This window comes from Pocillopora damicornis, chromosome 13 (assembly GCF_964200805.1).
Source record: "Pocillopora damicornis chromosome 13, jaPocDami1.2, whole genome shotgun sequence".
NCBI lineage: Eukaryota > Metazoa > Cnidaria > Anthozoa > Scleractinia > Pocilloporidae > Pocillopora > Pocillopora damicornis.
In genome coordinates, this window is record NC_142682.1 from 14602218 (window position 1) to 14622592 (window position 20375).

The window sequence follows — 20375 nt, forward strand, 5'->3', positions numbered from 1 at the left end:
AAGAGACCTCGACGTTCGAAACGACATTGAGGCCATTTAACAACAACAGTCGCACTAGATTGCCGAGATTGCGTGAGAGTGAATGGAGACTTAGTCCTTTCAATCGGAAAAATTTCCTATGAAGTGACAGAAAGGAAATCGTCACGCTTTTTAAGGGTGCCAGTCCTTTCCTTTGCAGTAAAAAAGTGATTTGGTAGTTACCCAGAAAAAATTTTGTTTATCCTTATCGCCTCTACGTCGGAGCTTCGTGAAGAAAATCGACATTGAGGCCATTTAACAACAACAGTCGCACTTGAATTCCATTCTTAACTCTTACACCCTAACGCTAATGCGCATCAGGTCTCCACATGTTACTAACAAAAATAACAATTCTATTAGTCTGAAGTTTCGATCGTTAATTGGTGATCAACTCCTTTATTCTCACGATATTGATGTTTGATTTAACACTGATATTGCGAGGAGAAGTCAGAAGCTAGTCACTCTTAGGGGCTGAAATTGTGTAACGACCATCTCACTGTAGGTAGGAAAGGTACCACATTTTCCCTAGATTGCTTTCAGGTTTAATGTTAATGTTAAAAAGACCTCTTTCTTCCTGAGCTTCCAAAGTATTGAAGAGAATTTCCAAGGTCGATTCACTGGCATATAAAAATTCAGTCCCTACTGACGCTGATAGAGCGCTTGTTCCCTTAAAAGTTCCTTTGTTAAAAGATAGATGACCGAGGCCAGTTCTGAAGGTCAATTAGTTACACCCAGTCTAGAGATACCGTTTATAATCAGCCAACACACGATAAACCGACCATCTGCAATTTAACAATGGCCTCTTAAAATTTTTAGGCAAAGCAAAAAAAATGACAACTATGGCTGTGATATTTGTTATAACTTGTGCTGCCTCACTGTTTATAAGTTTTCTTTAAGGCTTACCATGCTGACTCCGAGACTCTTTGCAAGCAAAACCAACAGAGCTAATGATTATCATGGTCTTCACCTTACTTAACAATTGACGATGACAATGAGAATACTTTATTCAAGAGAAGGAAAATGAAAAATTGTAAAAGTATCTCTCGAAAGGGGATATTCTAGAGGTTAACCCTATACAAAAGATTCCCCGAATAAAAAAAGACCAAAACATTATATAAAGATAATTAAAAAACTGTTTACCATCATCTCAATCAATATTCATGTAAATCTTTAGTCTGTTACGAAATAAAGTCACTGATCCTGCGTGTACAATATCTTTAGGGAAATTATTCCACATATTAAACAATTTTTCATTATGGACAATTACACGAGTCTTGCATAAATTTTGGAAGGAATTACAGCCAGCATGTGAAAAATCACTCGATCAAAACTCCAAGGCCTGACGAATAGCTGATCGTCTATCAAAATTTAGGTAACAAAAAGTGATACATCTAGTTCAAGTGTAATCACAGGATTACTAGAAGAACCTATGCGCATCTCGTCAGCCTCCGAAGATATTCAACACGGTGGGCCCAAGAACATTATGCTACTGTTGGATCAATCTATTTACTGCTATTTTTTTTGGCAACTTTGAGAGGATTCACCGGGTAGGATTTCGTGAGAATCCACGATCTATCATTTTGTCTTATCAAAATGATGAGATAGTGTGACGAAAAATCTGCGGTAACTCGCTCACGAAACGGAAAACCTTTTGTTGCTGAAATATTTCAAAGCTGAACCTCCGCCCGCTAGAAAGTAATAATGCCGACCTTTACGTTTTTTCGGACTGGTAACAACGGTTAACTTAGATTTGTTACCTTACCTCTTTGAAGGGAAATCTTAACGAGAGAATGGAAAATAAGGAGGATGAAAATATTCCATCAGCAAAGACACCCAGGCCATTAAAAGCTTTTAGAAAACTAACAACAACCATAAGCCTTATAATATCGAATCTATCTACCTTTCACACCACAGAATCTCTCAACCACAATACCCTTTAGGAATACGACTTACCATTCATTCCTGAGCGTTCGATATTTGTTATTATCGGACAGAACAGCTCCGTAATTACCCAAACAGTACATTTAGGTGTAATTGGATTTCCTTTTGGTTTGCAGCAAAACAGTGGGCTAATCTGTTAATCTTAGAATGAGACTGACAAATCTCATACGAAGAGTGTTTTAAGGTGGAGTCTCATCGATTGAATACAACATCTTATTGAATTCGTAAACTGTTTATCTTCGGCATGTGCATGAAGCGATAAAAACACTTCTTCCCTTTTAAAATTTTGAAAATAACTCTGCACATTAATTTGGATTAACAGATACTTCAAAATCAAAACGAAACATATAACGAAGAAACATTAGCCTGTCAGTTATCTCTAAGAATAGCTTTCTTTTAAACAAAACGAATCTTTGTGTGTGAAATAGGTGTTGATTAGCAAGATCAATCCAATTTGATTTTCTCAAAACGTTATGTAATGCCCATTAACTACTGCATTGAAAATGAATAAGGGAATCTCAATCACGTTTTAAAGACTCGAATACGATAGAAAATGAAGTGCTTGATAAGTTTAAGAATCATCAGAAAATCATCAAGTAAGGTGGAAGGGGTGTGGGTGTGTGTGTAGGGGGGTGGGGGGCGGGTAATTCCCCTAAATCCTTAGTGACCCCCTTTACCACCTCTTACATCAAAGAGACCAAAATATGAAATTTTTTCTCAATGCTGCTTTGCAAGATGGCACAGACACATTGGAAGGGGGAATGGGTCTAATGAAAATCATAACTTTGCTCTGGAGACGTGCCCCGACAAATTATGTCTGGGAGACCTAGCTGAGATATTTTGGCATTCGAATTTCATAACCCAGCTAAAAATTTTAGAATCGTGGTGGAATGCTATTGCACTCAGAGATCAGAATGACGTTGAATGAAGGAAACAATGAGAACTTTAAAAATACAGGTGAAAAAATGAAAAAAAATCACTTGAAAATTTCCCCCCACTACACACTAGAGTCACTAAAGAACCTCCATCAGTGCATTAAAAGACGAAGTCACGAGCTCCAACTGACCTGAAGGTTTAATTTAGGATTATGCCACCGGGGTAAAACCCTAAACTTCCCAAGTTTCACAGGAGCTGGAGACAATTTCTCCACATTTTGAGGAAAAGGTGTTCACTTTAGTGTCGTTTGCTGATAAGTTTCTTTGCATGCCACGTGGAGCTTGATAGTGTATCACGGTATCTTACAAAAACAAACTTTCACCCAGGCTGATCCCCTGAGCACACATAAAAGCTTTGTTTTTTTCGGAACACTGCTAATGGAAACGTTCAAAGAAAAAAGAAAAATAGAGCAGCAATATCAGAAAAGCAATCTTTCATCCAACCTACCGCTGTGTGTTCCTTGGTCGTATGCTATCTTTCTTGATCACTACGTATTCCGTAAGTTTCACAGAGTAAAAGTTCACTTAGGCTTTGTTGATACAGTTCATGTTATTCCATATGGATGTGAAACACTCATTTTGGTACGTGATCTAGATCGCCTAATCCTTGTTAAGTTGACGTACATCTGTGTCATTCATTAGAGTGTTTCCGGCTTTCAGCGATTCTTTCTTAATCTATACCGTGGTATATGTTCGCAACTATTGATTGCCATTGTGGAATTGTTTCTGCTAATTTTTGTCCTACTTTAACACAGTGAACGGAGACAATCGAAATTGAAAAACATCTAACCGAAAAAACTTTAAGCTGAAAAAGGAGGTTTTACTTATTTCGTGATGCCTACCCACAGCTGCACCCACCAAGAAAAATTAGCCTTCTGTCCTGTCATCACATCAATGTTCGAGATAAATTTTCGCCTTTTTTAATTGGGTTTAGGTAACGCTACGATTCTTGTTTATTGAGAATAAGGCAGATTTTAAATGTTTGGTCGAGTTTCTTAAAAGCCACGAGATCACCTCTTAAAGTCTCATGTCGATGCATAGAGAAAATTACCGAACAAAGTCAAACGATGGCTTAAATGTAGAAATTAAGGCAAACATCACTTTGCCAGCTCTAGTTTAAGCTGGTTTTTTTGGTGACCTTGGGCCAAAAATAGATGGAAAATGAATAAGAGAAGAAATAAATAAACAATGGCCGGTTGCCTAAATTAGAATGTTTTTTTAGATAAGTTTACTCGTAAACTGATAATTCTTTATTTATCATTAACCTTTTTTTGATTTTCTATGTTTAACCAAGTGGGTGATATAATAGTTATCCAACGTTGTTTGTTGTACGTTTAAACTTTATTCTCACCAGTCTACGAAAATATTACTTTCTCTCAGTTTATCTTTAAAAAAAGTACTTCTTGCCAAAATGACATCACAAGTTCATAGCGAAACTCAAATCAAAATGAAGATTCAGTTATCTACCGAAATCTTTACCGCGGTCAACCAGTTCAGCGCGAGATAGAATCGAAAAGAGAAATTAAACCTTACAGATTTGCAGTGGGAAACGGAGATCAACCGGTAACAAATGGGTGTTACGTAAGCATCGAAAGGGTTATGTCTCTGCAGAGTGTTCATGGTAACGAAAGGTGATTTGACTGGTGCGGTTTTTAACTGAGAGTCGAGAAAAATCCAGTTTACATTGCTGTTGCCTCGTTACGTTCTCTTCTTGATAATAGGGACCTTAAGTAGTCAGGACGGCAACGCCAAAGAAGACTTCGACTAAAGAATGAATTTCTGTCTTTAATTAGAATTTCAAAAATGGCTGCACGTGTTTACCGTCTCATACGTCGCCACACCTCAACCTCAGCGTAACGTATAAAAGAAGCGTTGAGCTCCAAATGGAAATTACAAAAATTGCCGTCGCGGTTTCAGTTCGCTGACGACGCAAATTGTGGTGATTTCACGTTGTTGTTTTGCATAGGACGGCTAAGAAATGTACAAAGTTTTAAAACGCGCGTGTTGAGCTATTGTTCTGCCAATTAGATCTTTTGTTTTTCCATGTCCTCGTTGCCGTCGCCGTCGTGGTTTGCTACGACGGCGACGGCAACGGCAACGGGAACGTCACTAAACAAAAGGTTTAATGAGCAGAACAATGGCTGTGCACGTGCGTTAGAAATCTTTGTAAATTTCTTTGCGTCCTCTGCAAAACAATAACGTGAAATGACCAAACTTTGCGTTGTCTGGAGAACTTGAACAACGATGGAGATTGCTAATTTTTTAAATTTGTACTTCTGATTTTAACGCTGTGTTCCATATTCAGTTTTAAGATAATTTTGACAGCGAGAAACAAACTAAATGACTTTAGAGTATGGCGAGATTCGTTGGAAAAATATAATTTTATCTTTTAACCGAAGTTGTCCATGGCGTTGCTGTCTTCCTTTTATTTAACTCCCGAGTGGTGATAGGACTACAAGGAGTCCAATTCGGTCTGTAATCATACAAGTGATTAACAAAGTCGGACGGCCGCGATACGGGAGTCCGATTTGTTAATCACGAGTATGATTACAGACAGAATTAGACCACACGAAGTCCTGTTACCAATTAATCAAATTATGACAAATTTGAGAAAGAAACCGGACATCGGTTGTAACTTTTCACCAAAAAAACGATGGTTAACTCAGCGAACTGCGAGACAACAGCGCGCGCACTTAACGCGTTCTGTCCACTTGCACAGGCGTGACGTGTTAACTGTCCCTTTAACTGTCATATCACTCTGAAGCGTACTCTGTCCTATTGGTGCTCAAATCGAGGTGGTGATAACCAATCATGTTTAATATTTTTGTTATAGTTTTGATTGGTGCAGAAATCAAGAGCCACCCTCTCAAAAAAATAGATTCAAAACTCAAACCACTCCGCGCAGCTTAGTCTCCCGCGGTTAACCGCGGCTTATCCTTGCGCGGTTACCCATGCCTTAGGGGGTTCTGATTGGCTCGCGTGGTCAGTATTTTGATTTTACTATATACTCAATCGATGGGCACTTTCGTTACGCATAAGGGACGCTTTTTGTTTCATTTACGAGCGTTTGACAGAGAGGAAAAACTGATCTCCTTGTGCTCATGGTTCCGATTTTGCTTCGGAAGATAGATGGGCTGTGCCATATACTGTAGTTTCATGTACAGCAAGTGTACTACGCGTTGTTAGGAAAAGCATCCCGTGTGAACAAAGAATTGTAAAGATACGTTCAAACGCAGCCGCAACTACCTTAGCTCACTCACTCTTTCATATCAAGATCATGCCTCTAAAACGGAGAGAAGTTTTCCTGTTTTGTTTGTTCATTGTTTTTGTTCTGTCATTTGTTTCCAGTTTGTTTGTTTCTAACCCTGACAGCCGTGAGCGAAAGAAGCCGAAAAGAGTTTAAAATAATCAGCAATTCGAAACGGGCATCAAATTTAGGACAAAAAAAGTTTTAAGTCTTTGAGTAGTTCAGTAGGTGTGGTCGAGCGAATCACATTCGATATAATCGTAAAATAATCTTCTCTCTGATGTTTGTAAAGTTATTCAATTGTAAAGGGGGTCTGATACCAGCTTTCGGGCCTTAAAGGGTTTTGAACTTGTTGCTCGCCCTTGATGTCCAGCGGTACCCTAACAACTTAGTTATTTCTTATTGACGACTAAGGTTGGGTGCAGGTCAGTTGTAGTCTTATACCTATGATATCAAATTATGGTCATATTCAAAGACTATTGACTTTGTAGCTCAGTTATTTATAGAATCGCGTGGGTAGCGCTTGGTGACGGGTTAAAATCTTGTCAAATCCTGAAAATTTTGAGGCTTCGCAAGGGCACAAACAGCTAAACGTCATTATGATTCCATATTCATCGATTTCCGCAGTTAAAAGAATTCTCTCATATGCTTTGCTTCATAAGAATTTTCCTTCCCTTCTCGGGGGAAGGGGTGGGGCTGAAGTGGAGAAGAGTGGGGAGGGGAGGAGAGGGGAGTGTTGAGACTAAACAGAAGGATTAGTACTTATGTTGACATGGTTGAGGTAACGTTTGTGGGTCTTCTTTCATCAGTGATCATTTGTCCACTGGAAGACTAGCAACCCCCGCTTTAAGGGCGTTATTAGAAGTCAATTAGTGTCACCAACTTAGTGCTTGATTTGAAAAGAACAAGGGAGAAGAATGTTCTCCAAAAGTAATTGCTTCTCACAGCTATTTTAGGAGCCAGTATGGAGTATAATGTTCAAGAGTTCTACAGTCATTGTCAATTGAGTTTTGACAACATATAACTTGATTTAGGCTACGTTTACTTGGTACCGGACGAATTTTCGACCGGACATTCTGCTCACACGGAACCGTGCGAAAGTTTCGTCCTGTTCGGATGAAACTGATAACAGGATGAATTTTTTCAGTGTTTTACCATCTCCTCATGCGTAGAGCGCTTCTTAACCCAGTGCAAAATGGCGTCCAGTGTTTTCGCTGCTTCGACGTCTTCGATTTACAGATAGATGTGCAACGTTTTTAAACCTGATTTTCTGACATTATCAAGACACCAGCACAACGTCGCCTAGGTGCGTAGTAAGCTCGGCATGGCCTTCACATTTGCGAGATAATATTATGCAATAAAGCTGTAGTATTACTGAGCACCTCAACCAATAAACCAACACGTTTCATTTTCATATAAAATTGCAAACATGTTATTTAGCTTGGTTACGACGCATCTATGCAGCCACGCCTTCGCCGTACAGAAATTTCGACGTTAAAGGTGTTCACATCGTGGCGGTCAAATTATTGACTGCACCGACTGAAATTCGGCCAAATTTTGAACGCTTGGACGTCCACGTTTGGCGTGGTTCCATGTGAACAAAACGCCCAAACGCACGAATTTTCCATCAGTGGAAAATTCATCCAGTACCGTGTGAACCTAGCCTTAGTGTCTTAATTATAGTTGTTTGTGTAGTCGAGTTTAAGAAAATTCTCAGCTGAGGTCCAAAATGTGATTTTCTTATGTTTTGTCCTATCGGAATGTGTCATCACCTTTATTTGGGGAATATTTTCCTCGTTCTTATTAACCTATGCCTTCATGCATGTTGCTGAAGGTTTTTCTTTTCATCATTACGGTCATTTAGCCCGAGCGTGAAGAAGTAGATTATGCAAACATTCGAATGAAAACTTGAACCTGCTGTGCAGAAGAAATACAAATCTAATATCTCAATGTAAATATTTCTGAAACTCGTTATTAAACCCGAAATTACCGACACGCGAGCACCCTTGTTTTCTGTCGACAAGTGCTTGTTCAAATTTTTTTTTAGCACGAGAAGGTAATCAGTTCAAAGTGTGTTTCCACGAACTCATGCAAGGCGAAACTCCGCTCGAACCATCCCAAGGAGCTCTCATTTTCTAACATGTATATCAAAAATGAATCACTGTCGGTATATAACGCTAAACAGCTTTGTTTCCGGTTAAAAATACGAGAAATGCTTAAGGTCTTACCGAAGAAGTTATCAGTCAGACTTTGCAATCCTTCGGTAATTTTTCGATCCAAATTAAGAACACTAATTTGATGCCTAGTGTACACTAATTCTTGTCCCATTTTCTTGGATTTGAATGAAACAGTGTTGATGAAATGAGCCATAAATGTTCGCTATGTGGCTATAATTAGCCAAGAAAGAAAAACATTAGTCTGCTTTGAAATCGTGGAAGCTCAAGCTGCACAGGAACAAGCAAGAGCGCTACAAACACTTTGATCTTGAAACTCTTACAAAGCTATCTAAATTTTGATAGGAAAAAATAATTGGACAACTTACCTGCTCGATATTCTGTGTTTGAGAGCACGGATTAATTTTTTTTTTTTTTTTTTTAAACAGATGTTTTGGAATCACGAAGACCCTCAAGCACTATTGTATTTACTTATAGGTCAATAATTGGATTTCCTTATGGTTCTTTAATCTGCTTGCATTTAATCCATGAATAAATTCACGTTTAATGATCAATAACAACGGAATAATTCGTTTATTTGAGAGGCTTTTTATCGATGATTTCCACTATTTAAATTTCACAGAAACTTTGATAGAAACGAGTGTTTTTAAATAAGTTGTTTATAAGTTTCAGTTTATCCGCTTGTACGGATTGATGCGTCAGTAAGTGACATGGACTGAAAAAAAAAACCAAATTAAGGTTTTTTTTCCCTTTTCTTCCCAAAAAATGTGCTTCTAATTGGCTCAGTCAGTCTCAGTAGGTGTGCTGAATCATCGCTAATCCATCTAATCCTAAGACTTCTTTCCCACCTACGTGTTTTTAATTGTGAAAGTTGCCACATCCTCTTATGTGGGGCAGTCAGACGGATTTGGGGGAAGGGAAGTATACCTCCCACATACACTATGTAGGTATCTCCTTCACGGAATGGTAATGTTCTCAAACCGTTGTGGTCTGAAAACGTGATATATTTTGACTATCATAGTATGTCTTTCAAGGGAACCAGGCGAGAAAATCAAAAATTTTTCTCTTTTCAGTTCCAAATGAATCAATAGAGAGCAAGGCCAGGTGACCTGTCTTGGCAATGTTGCCAAGACAAGCATCGTACAAAATCGTAAGCCCCACTCACCCTTCACTTATTAATGCATCCAAATCTGGATTTCTGACCAATCTGCCAAATCTTGTGAATCGAGATGACCAGGGATCGTTATTTTGTCTAAGTACAAGTGCATTCATATCAGTCGACCTCTCCCTTGACGTGACAAATGATATTATCCACGTCAGAAGCGAAATTGGATCTCTGCGGAACTCTTGGGACAGCCTTTGAATATAACAAGAACCTTACAGAAATTTGGTCTTATCAAAATAAAATCATACGTTCTAACGCTTAACAAAAACTCTCTTTCCCAAAACTACTCACACGATCTTTCTTATATAAAAAACAATGCCGTTTAGGGTTACCAATTTTTTAATGGACTTGTATATCATGCATGTAAGATGTCAAAAATTCATCTTTGAATCCGATCAAATTTGAACTTTGCTCTATAAACCTCAATCTTTTCTCAGAAAATTGAAAATTTGAGCCAAAAAGAAAAAAAAAACAGTATTTGTTGACCATGTATAATCCTAATACACCCAGAGTTACTCTCAACGGATTTCGGAGTCCTGTTGACTTCATTTCATTCCTGATAAATTTGGAGATATTTCCTTCCGACTAATCTCTATTAAGTGGTTGTGCAGCACTTACAAGTATAACGGAAAGTGCAATGTTTTCCTGATACAACGAGTACCTGAGAGGCGAGCACAAAACAACTGGTCATTTTACTCTTCATTCAAGCATCAAAAATAGCCTACTCTCTTCCTTCTCCTTGTAAACGTGGCTTGGATTTGACGAGCACGCACCAACAATTATAGAGACAAATACTGATTATATTTTCTTTTTAAAAATTGAAAAATTGATTTTTCGTTTACAACATGATTAGCAGTATATCTCAGGGTAGCAAACATGAAACTCTATTAATCTGGCAGATGACTTTCGCTCGCTGAATCTTTAACTGGTGAAGTATTAAAACCAGTGAAAAAATGAAATGCAAAAAAAAAAAAGTGTGATATCTGAGCTTAAGGGGTAGCCTTTGAACCTCGCGAAATTCCTTATCAGATAATTTTTGGCGAGGGTTGTTTTAACCCTACTGATTGGTTGTACATCTCCCATTACACCTTTAAAAGGTAATTAAAAGAGTCTTTATGGATAACGTTGAGCAGGTGATCTGGATTCCGTGACTGACTGAATCACTATCCACGAAAGCGACTAAATATGTCCATTTTTGAAACACTCACCTTTTTAGCATCGCACAGAATCTGAAAATAGCCTCAGGTGTTGGATAAGGCCGCATAACAAGGTGATAAGAGAGGAAAAGAACTAGCGTTCGCCTTCATTTAATTAGGATTTTCAATGCCAATTTAGGAGAGAAAAATCCAAATGAGATTTCCATCGCAGACTGAAAAAATAATCGAGGGCACATTTTTGCAATCTTCCGATTTTTGGTTAGCCTGAAGGCTTTAAGTTTCTGTTCTTTTACGTAGGGATTCGGATTTCACGAGTTAAGTTTTCTGTGCGCTTTTCTGTTGCTTCTTTGCTGCTTTGAAGAAGGTAATATGTTCGAGTGAGCGAATGGTACATTTTCGTTTCATCTATTGCAATAAATTGCTCATTTCATGTAAAACCACGTGGATGTTTTCAATGAATGGCATGTTGATCCTGATATTTGTACACTTGACTGCCGCTATTCTCAAAGAACTTTTTCAAGTTCCTCTCGTACTTCAATTAACCTGTAAGTCATACTAACTTCGTTGTCAATGCAAACTCAGGTTGGACCGGCTTGCAAGAGTTTAAGTTCACATAAGTGCATTTTTCAGTTGGTCTAACTGTACTCTCGATAGGAGATAGTCAAAAAGAGGTTATGGAAAACCTTGCCAGTTATGGGCATGTGGTTATGAACATAAACTATGGAATCTAAAGAACCGATATGCTAGAGACAAAAAAGCTTCATCCGCCATCTTGGAAAAAAAGTGGACTGCGCCTGCGCATCTTATCAGCCTTGCTTGGCCGTTCCCGTGTAACATTACACTTGCAATTGTGACTTGATTTGCCATTGCGACTTAGTGTAATTAAATTTCTGGATTATTACAAATACTAGCCCTCGGTAATTCCTCGATTAAAAGGCGTTCTATTAAAACTAACTTTATTCGCGGACAACCGGATCTCTGTAGCAAGTATTCTGTTTTGTTTTTTTTCTTCCCCACATAACCACTTTTTCGGTCTCTGTCAAAAGCACTCACTGTACCCCCTGAAATGGTCTTGATGAAACGAATTTCGAAGAATTATATATCTTTTGTAACTTTTCCAGATTAAGGTGAAATTTGTAAGCTTTAAATAGCTCCCTTGGTTTTGTGTCAATATCAAGAGTTTTTTCAAGTAAGGTTAGCAACCTTTTCATATCAAATGCGATTAAGCACTCTCCTACTTCCTTTGAGTATGCAAGTTTGGAAATCACGGCATGAGATTAATTTGAGTCATGATGTCAACTCAGTGGCAGTCCTTTATCCGATTGCGCCTGCGCTCTGGCTTCTTGAACCTTTCTATCGCCTATATTTAGCTTATGGATAAAAACTGATGTTCCCAATCTACCACATTGCTTCTTGACAGAATATAGGGCTACACGGGAAAGAATAAGGTCGAACCGTTAATTACTTGAGACTCCGTTGCGAACGACAGAGGTAAACATGCAAAAGGATATGGATAGATTTAAACTTGGGGTCATTGTCTAGAGCACTGCCTTGGGTAATTTAATGAAAAAAGAAAATAAAAACTTCGTCATGATCAAAAAGTAGCTTTTCTATCGCTCAACGTTATGCAAATTTTACGCTTGTTTTCCTTTTCCATGGCTGAAACGAACTTAACGCTGATCAAAGGAGTTCCTGAGCTCCATCAAGTCGCAAGAAAGGCGTGACTGATTCAAGTAACCTAAGGATTAATTATTTTGCTATTGAACGATAGGTAAGTTACACGTTTCCTGGTGTAATGAAGAAGATTGATTTAAAGACGCCATTCATGACAACTTACTTGACCTTCTTGATATTTCCATATTGTTTTTTTGTGTGTGTTTTTTCTCAGAATTACTTGATTTAAAAATACACCTCCTTTTAGAAGAATAATACACCGATATAAAAGCGATGGGCTGCATTATGTTTTCTTCAATGTGCAGTTTAACCAAACAAGTTGTTTTTCCAACACAGATAAAGTTAAAGGAGTAATACAAAAACAAAAAGCAAATATTTATCATGGTACCACTTTCCTCAAGGTATATAAGTCAGCCGCACGCATCGAATTTCATTGAATTTAAGTCTTGATTGTTTGCGTGCTCAATGTTACATTAGAGGGCATAAAAAGTCAAATCGTCTTTAAGAGGAGAAGTGTTCTATAATTCGTATTATTCAAAGTCAACAAAGTTTTAGCCCCAACCGAGCGTTAATTTAAAAAATTTGAAAACACCACAGTGCAGCGTCGACGCTATCACGATTTTCTGTTAAACAAAGAATTTTAAGGCGTAAGGCACGCTTGGCCAGAGGTCAATAGCAAACATTAAAGATTCCCGTTGCATGCTCTAGGATCCTCGACTTCAAAAGAGTTCTCGTCTCATAAACTGAGGGTGTTCTAGCTTTTGTATATGGCTTCCTTCTTTTCAAACTAGACACAGACCGATCCATATTCGCAAATTGCTCCTACAAGAATGACTATCTAAAATCATAGGTTACAGGTGGTTTTTAGGTTAAAACACTCTAGAGACGTCGGAGGGGTAGCTTTCTAACAAGATTTACCTACAAATTCCTTCCCCTCAAAATGAAAAAACATTTTCCAGGTAACTTAAAGCATATGTCCCACGAACAACGACAACCTGAATTCTTCTCGGTTACGAAAATGATTATTTTCAGTTGAACTTTGTTTACTTAGCATCAAATAACAACACAACTATACCTTGGAAGCCTTTTGAGAGGTTCGTTCCACAAATCTTTCAAGCAAGCACCGAGTGTCAGTGTTTTGAAAAGGAAATGTCGGCGTTGCTACCGGTCGCCATCGTCAGAAACTCAGCAAACAGGTTTAGGACAGAATTTTCTCTAAAGCAAACAAAAAAGAATGCAAAAAAGATTATGGTCTCGCTGTTTGATTTTAAAGCTAACAGAAAGTGTCTGCAAGAACCAACTGCGAAGAAGAAACTCTGCTTACCAGCGATTCCAAAATCCGCACTTCAAGAACGTTTAGTTCTTGCCAGTATGCCAACGTTTACTGACCAAAGGACACGAATTTCGACAGCTGCAGTTTGGAGGAAAATCTAAGACTTCTGGCCAAGTGATAAATAATCACGTGCCACAGCAATGGAAGTTGGCAGAAACTTGATCTGTGTTTACCCACGCTTATGAGCCGGAATGGACATAATACTTTCGGGGTTGTTCGGAAAAAGCGATTTGCAACATGTCAGGGAAGCCTGCCTTTCGGATTTCAATTTTTTATCCGCACGTTTACCCCTTGAATAGTATCCTCATATTTCTTTGATAAAACCTAAATGTCGTATTTAAAACCTTTTTCCTACCAAAATAACTTTCAGATGGTTTTGCAATATGCAAAAATATACGCGAAAGGATTTCCAAAATGCCTAAACCAGATGGTGGATATTCGAGTTAAAGAGGATGGAATGAAAATCTGTAATTCATCTTCTTTAATTCCAAGTTAATCGTTTTTCCATCACTCCTGCAGACGCAGCGATCAATTAAGAAATTACCAAAATTGTGGTTTAACTGTTTGTTTTGAATGAAAATCTCGAATGAAATCTTCAAAATCCTCGCTGAGATTTGCTAATTATGTATCATCTTAAAGTGATCAACCGGAAGCACTAGTTCCTTGTACCAGACAACGGAAAACGTTGCCAAAATATTTTACAATGACCTGAGGGTAAATCGTTTAAAGACTTCCTTGTTAAAACCATAAATCCTTTATTTACGTTTGTTTTGTGTTGTATTGTTCTCGTTTTTAGTAACTAAAACACCGAGTGTTTAAACGCGGCAAGGGAATGGGATCCCTATCAATGACTATAAATTTATGAAAAACCATATATGTGACCTGCGGTTCATGAAATGAAAGTGAAAGCGATCTTCGCAGTCATGAACACTACTTAAGCAGTAGTGAAAATAGGGCCCGAAATAAAATTTAAGAACTGTAAAACCCGTATCGTATAAAATTGCCCACTCCAAATAAATACCGTAATCAAAGGTTCCACTTTTTGAAAAACGATCTTCAGTTCTTGGGAAGAAACGGTCAAGAAAATGTCTCAAACACAGAAAATCAATGACTCAATTAATTAGTAAAATGAAGTCAATTAGACAGTCAGCTCATTCATCCCTCCGTATGTCCATCCGGCAGTTCGCCCAACCATCCATCCATCCATTTATCCATCCACAACCCCTCAATCATCATTATTACGATTTCGTCCGTCAACAATCAATAACATGTGATAAAGTTTGATTGTGTGACCATCAGTAACTCTCTTGGATTTAAATGAACCAGTTTATCCCAAGACTGATAATCATTTCGTCTCCTTCAGCTCATTACTTGTCCCAATCAGATTTCGATAAACTTGACTGGCCAGTGTTAGTGCACTCTAACACCAGCTGCGTCTGGCTAGTGTTACATATATTGAACAACTGAAGTGATGTTACCGCTTCACTATAGCGTTTGGTTTTCCTACTTTTTCACTTTAAGTATTTCTTTGCTGCCGCAGCCGCAAGTGTTCTACCACTGACACAACTCTAACACAATAATAACTGTCTGACTCTAATATTTTTTATATGATAAAATTAATAAATATACGTATTTTGCATTAGTTTGATCTTAATCTGGAAGAAAATAATGTTTTTGTGTTATTTTTCGGCAAAAAAAAGGAAAACTGCCCTTTTGCACAGTTAATCTAAAAATATTTTGCTACACAGTCAATTGTTTCATTCCGGTATGCCGGTAAGCTCAGAGCTCGCTTTCCAAAGTCTACTCTGAACATCTTCACTGTATGACTCATCTGAAGATTGTGTTGATTGACAGTTGACGAAATATTTACCTCCCTTGCCTTCTAATTCTGGAGATAACGCAACGTAAATACTGTTTTCTGCCCCTTGCACAGGAGTCTGGAAGAAATGGTAACTACAGCTTGGTAAACCTGCAAGTTATTGTCTTAACTATTGTCTTGTACTATGTCTTAACCATGCTTGAGTCTGTGTGTCTTGAAACTGAGTAGGCAGCACAGACCTGCGATCAGATCGGCAATATTAAGATCTGTTGACCCTAAGTAGGCCTCTGAGGGAGAGATTTTTTCACTACTCTAACGAAATCTTACCTTAAAAAGAAAATAAGCTAATACATTCTGAGGCATTCTCATGATCCATGGAATATGCTGGAACAAATCAGTATTGACTACTCCTGGATGCACTACGTTAGCTGTTACAGGGCTTTCTCTCTCTTCCAAGCGCTTTTGAAGTTCATAAGTGAATAGAATATTTGCTAACTTGCTTTGACTATACCCTGAATAGGGTGAGTAATAATATCTGTGGGGGAAAACAGAAAGTAATGTTTGTAATTTACCACTTGATTTCGAGCCCCCAACCCCTGCCTAGCCCTGCTACAGCTTCATGCACATACTTTGTGCTCCTTTTCCCCCACTGCCTCCCCTCCCCTCCCCCCTAAATTCTTCCCCATCTCGCATAAACCTCCATATATTTAATAGGGAACTGAGATTTGCTGTTTACTTTGTTCACAAACAAAGAATGGTTTCTTTTCCTGACTAGTGCAAAAGGCAGTCTACTGTTTTACCAAGCCTCCTGAATTTTGCTTTAAATCAGTGGGGCAATGTATCTGAATGATAAAAATTTAACAACTAGAACATGACATACAGGTACATACTTGCTCTGGAGATCTTCAAAGTTTATTTTTCCTGGAATGTGTGCCTCAGATGACAATGTGACAACCCTTGAGCATCTATCTGGTGAACCAGACCTGATGAAAAATGTGATATACAGTGTGTATAAGGACACAAGGTGTTACAAGAGATTGCAAATGGTTACTTCAAAAAAGAGTAGTGCCAACTAAATTTAAAAATCGCAAAATGATGTTGCAGCTTCTAAATTCTACATAGAAAATACTCTAGCATGCTCCATCAATATTAATTAAGGAAACCAAGATCAACATGCAGTTCCTAATGTGACCATAAGACTTTTTAACCTTTTAAATCCCAAGGCCTGATTGTTAATTCTCCCCTCTGGCTGCTGCAGAATTCCATGTAAATTAGTTATGAGAATTTGGTGTTAGATCAAGACAACAACCTCTACCTGATAAGTTTGATTATTCTCATGACCTGTTTGCAGGACAATGTATGGATATCAGAGGGAAAAGTAACATGTTTATCAATTCTGGGATTTAGAGGGTTAAAGGCCTTTTTGGCTTCTTTAATTAGCCCCTTATATAATTATTTCCTCAAATGCGTCAGCAAAACTGATGGTGAGTTATCCTCAGCAAAACTTAACTCCTGGTTAAAATTTCTTACCATTGCCTTGGCAAGTAGATAAGAATCAATTAACAAATAGATTCCATAAATTATTGCTGTGCATCTGTTCTGTAGTAGATCACAGATGACTTAAAAATATAGTTAGAACAGAAAAATGGCACATGAGGTGTAGCTGAGTGTGTCACTAATGTTCTTCCCACATTTTGACATCTTCTGTTATCTATTATTGTAAAGCACTGCGTCAAAATGGAATCTATTTGTTTTAATTATCTCTTAACCTTTTACACGCTAACATCAGTATCAAAATTCTCCACACTGTTCTTTATAGCTTTACCAAGGTGGTGTTGACAAGGTGAATTTGTTTGCCAATCAGAAGGTTCCTTCCCTGGTGATCATTTTTTTATTCTTATGACGTTAATGTGTGATTCAGGGATGATATTGTTGGGAGAAATTAGCTGCTAATCACTCCTAGGGTTTAAAGGGTTAAAAAAGTCAAATGTTGTTAATTGTGAAGAACATCGTCCATGCAACTGAACTATAATAGATCATGCACAAGAACCAATCCAATTGTGCGTAGTATTCAGTGCATCATATATTTAAGAAGAGCTGACAGTTAAATGGCTCATTTGGGTCAATCATTTGCTTAGACGCTCACTTGATCAAGTCATCTAAGAGCAGATTGGTCAGAGCAAAGTGTCCAAGATGGTTCACCCCAAATTGAAGCTCAAATCCATCTTCAGTTGTGCTGTAAGGTGGGATCATTATTCCTGCATTGTTCACAAGGATGTGAAGAGGAAGTCCTTTTTTCTTGAAGTTCATTACAAATTTCCGTATTGAAGCAAGGCTCGCCAGATCAAGTTCCATGTATTCCACTGATTTGCATGAAGAGATGAATAAAAAAAAAAGATGCTGATCAAATTTACTATACTGGGTGCTATTTACACAATGAAGTTCAACATCAGAATGCTAATTTTTCATTATATATATGTTTGTTAATAAGGATTCAAATCATCCCTAGTGGGTAACAGATATTCAGATCCATGCATTAATTGGGAAGAAGGAATATAAAAACTGATTGAAATACAAATTTTATATTTTATGTGGTTGTAAGAACATAATTTCAATATTTCAAGTTTTCAACAATTGATCAGAATGATTTCCCATTCAGGAGATAGTGAACTATCATGAACTAAAATGAGTCTTAATTTATTAAGAAAAAATAACATTAGGTAAGTAGATAAATGTGACGGGGGGTGGGGGCGGGGAGATGTAGAATAACTTTTGCTCCACTTTTTTCCAGGCATTTTACAACTCTTACAATCTATTGTTTTATTTTCTTTTCAAGTTTCAAGTTTCTCCTGATTAAGAGGTGGCCAAAATTTTTGATGTGTAATTTTCACTCCATTAAAATAATATACAATCTTCATGTACATTGATTTTCATGACTTTGTTGTTTCTCAAGTTATGTTGCATTCAAAATTGCAACTTGTAACATCAAGGCCTTAAGTGGATCTTCTAATTTCTTTTAATAGTTGGGGTTAATAATGCTGCTACCAGAGCTCTGCACTCAGAGTTTACCTTCAGCTTGTGGCAACTCCTCCCTTAGTTTTTTGATTGCTTTCTCTGCTTCTGCTGTATCTCGACAAGCTTAAGAAAAATTAACATGTTCAAAACAGAATTATACAAATACAGGATTATACTTCATTTTTACATGAGTTTACCAGGCGGAATATTTTCAGTAGCCCTTTGAAATGAAGGAAAGTTAACTTTACCCTCCTAACTAGTAAACAGCTCTTGTTTAAAGTTAATTTGAAAATTAATGCTTATTTGTTTTCATGCAACAAACAGTACCATTATAACCTCTAGATCTTTTTTTCAAATCTTCATCACTTCAATGAGTGACCACGACAAAATTTCTCCACATATTTTCAATACAAAATCAATCAGACAAGTGATGAGAATAAGGAAAGTATCAGTTAGGGGATTATTAGTTGATCCACTGCAAAACTCTCTGAAACGTCATAAAAAGAATTGTATGACAGACAGTGAGGAGTGTTACCATGCAATGAGATCTTGGGAGTGAAAGGGTAATAAACTATAAGTTCATAAATTACAAAACAGTTACAGCATGAACACATTCAATTATGTCAAATACTTCAAAACTACTGGATAAAGCCAAAAAGGTCATTACCAATTATAACTGTCATCTGTGCCTTGCAAAGCCCTCTGACTGTTTCAAGACCAATGCCCTTGTTCCCTCCAGTTACTATAGCAACCCTTCCATCCAAATTAGGAATCACTGTATTCAAGAAAATCTTATTAAATGAAACATAAATTAAGAAAGATGCAAGCTTTGGAAAAGGGAAAGGGCAGGTGGGGGCCTAGGTTTATAGATGTAATGGCAATGAAAAAACCTCAATGTCTTAGCTTAAAAATCTTAAGACTCATTGTCTGACAAAACAATCTCAGGAGGGCTAGTCAGCAATTTTCCATAGCACAAAATTTTGCAAAATCACAAATAAGCAGAAGTAATTTCAGTGGTATAACTAAAAAAAAGGTTAAAATTTGATGCGAATGTTCATAGATATGTCCTCTTGTTAGAACTGGCCTTGCCCTCTTGACAGGTGGCAGATCAGATACTACACTGAAACACATGCAATGAATGTGCACACCTGATGACGATGATTAGCCAACTATGCAATATGTAGTAAGTCACATGATTGTATATTATGTAAGAAGTGTTATTATTATAATAGTAAATACTGCGTGAAATACAAATGAAACATAAAGACTAAAAGGTAAAATTTCTGCACAGCCCCATCCTACATTATGCATTTAGTTCTTGAACAGAGAAAACAATGACAAAAACAGTACATTTCCATTGGGAAAAGAGATTTGTTTTACAATAGTATGGAGCTTTAACTTTACCGAAGAAAAATAAGGGAAGACAAGGTGGTGATAATATTGAGGATGATAACGATGTAAATATCAAAGCACATGGTGAATGAATTTAAAGAACACCATGTGCATGTATAATGGTTGATATCTCGAATGATATGATATTTACACGTAGCTTTTTCTCCGCTTTTTTTGTTGTTGTTTTATTTTAGTAACCTGAATCTTTTTAAAAATGTGTTTATCTTTGCATACAGTTAAGGCTGGAAAAAATTACAGTGTTTCAAGGACACCAATTTACCTTCAAGAGAATTGTGTTTGGAAAAAACTTGTTTCATGAGGACTTTGGCGCCATTCAAGTAGTTCATAAGCATCGCACTCGCCATAATTAAGATCAAGAAGTACGGACCGTAAATAATTAGATCCCAAACAACTGTATTCTGTGTGAGTAGCTGATATTATTGTTTTCTGAAGTTTGAATATTGCGTGACAAGAGAGATAAGACTGTCTCACGACTGAGAGGGAT

At 37.5% G+C, this 20375-nt stretch overlaps 2 protein-coding genes across 7 annotated transcripts in view; both read right to left on the reverse strand.

Annotated features, from left to right (window-relative positions):
• Positions 1-13796, reverse strand: part of LOC113684523 (protein inturned) — a 32125-nt gene extending 18329 nt beyond the window's left edge. The window contains exons 1-3 of one of the 6 annotated variants that reach the window (XM_089191805.1): positions 13636-13780; positions 13387-13526; positions 9481-9672 (exon numbers count right to left, since the gene is read on the reverse strand). The gene's annotated coding sequence lies outside the window, so the exon portion shown is untranslated. Of the gene's footprint in view, positions 1-1971; positions 2071-3342; positions 3497-8683; positions 8752-9480; positions 9673-13386; positions 13527-13635 lie in introns of those variants that run through there. The other 5 variants (XM_089191803.1, XM_089191811.1, XM_089191802.1 and 2 more) reach the window with 5 other exon arrangements.
• Positions 13797-14109: 313 nt separating this feature from the next.
• Positions 14110-20361, reverse strand: LOC113684508 (polyprenol dehydrogenase). The gene is made up of 7 exons (XM_027201891.2): positions 20151-20361; positions 19146-19253; positions 18533-18601; positions 17610-17826; positions 16354-16446; positions 15791-15998; positions 14110-15581 (listed from the first exon to the last, which is right to left on the reverse strand). The coding sequence occupies exons 1-7, from the start codon at positions 20233-20235 to the stop codon at positions 15402-15404; spliced, it is 960 nt and encodes a 319-aa protein (XP_027057692.2). The 5' UTR covers positions 20236-20361; the 3' UTR covers positions 14110-15401.
• Between the last annotated feature and the right edge of the window lie 14 nt (positions 20362-20375).

Excerpts from the sequence above, each read along its gene's own strand:
- LOC113684508 (XM_027201891.2), bottom strand. The coding sequence starts at position 20,235 with ATGGCGAGTGCGATGCTTATGAACTACTTGAATGGCGCCAAAGTCCTC. Across the intron at positions 18,602-19,145 it reads ACAGATGACAGTTATAATTG|CTTGTCGAGATACAGCAGAA; the intron begins GTAATGACCTTT and ends ATTTTTCTTAAG. Across the intron at positions 16,447-17,609 it reads CTCTTAGATGACTTGATCAA|GTCTGGTTCACCAGATAGAT; the intron begins GTGAGCGTCTAA and ends ATTTTTCATCAG.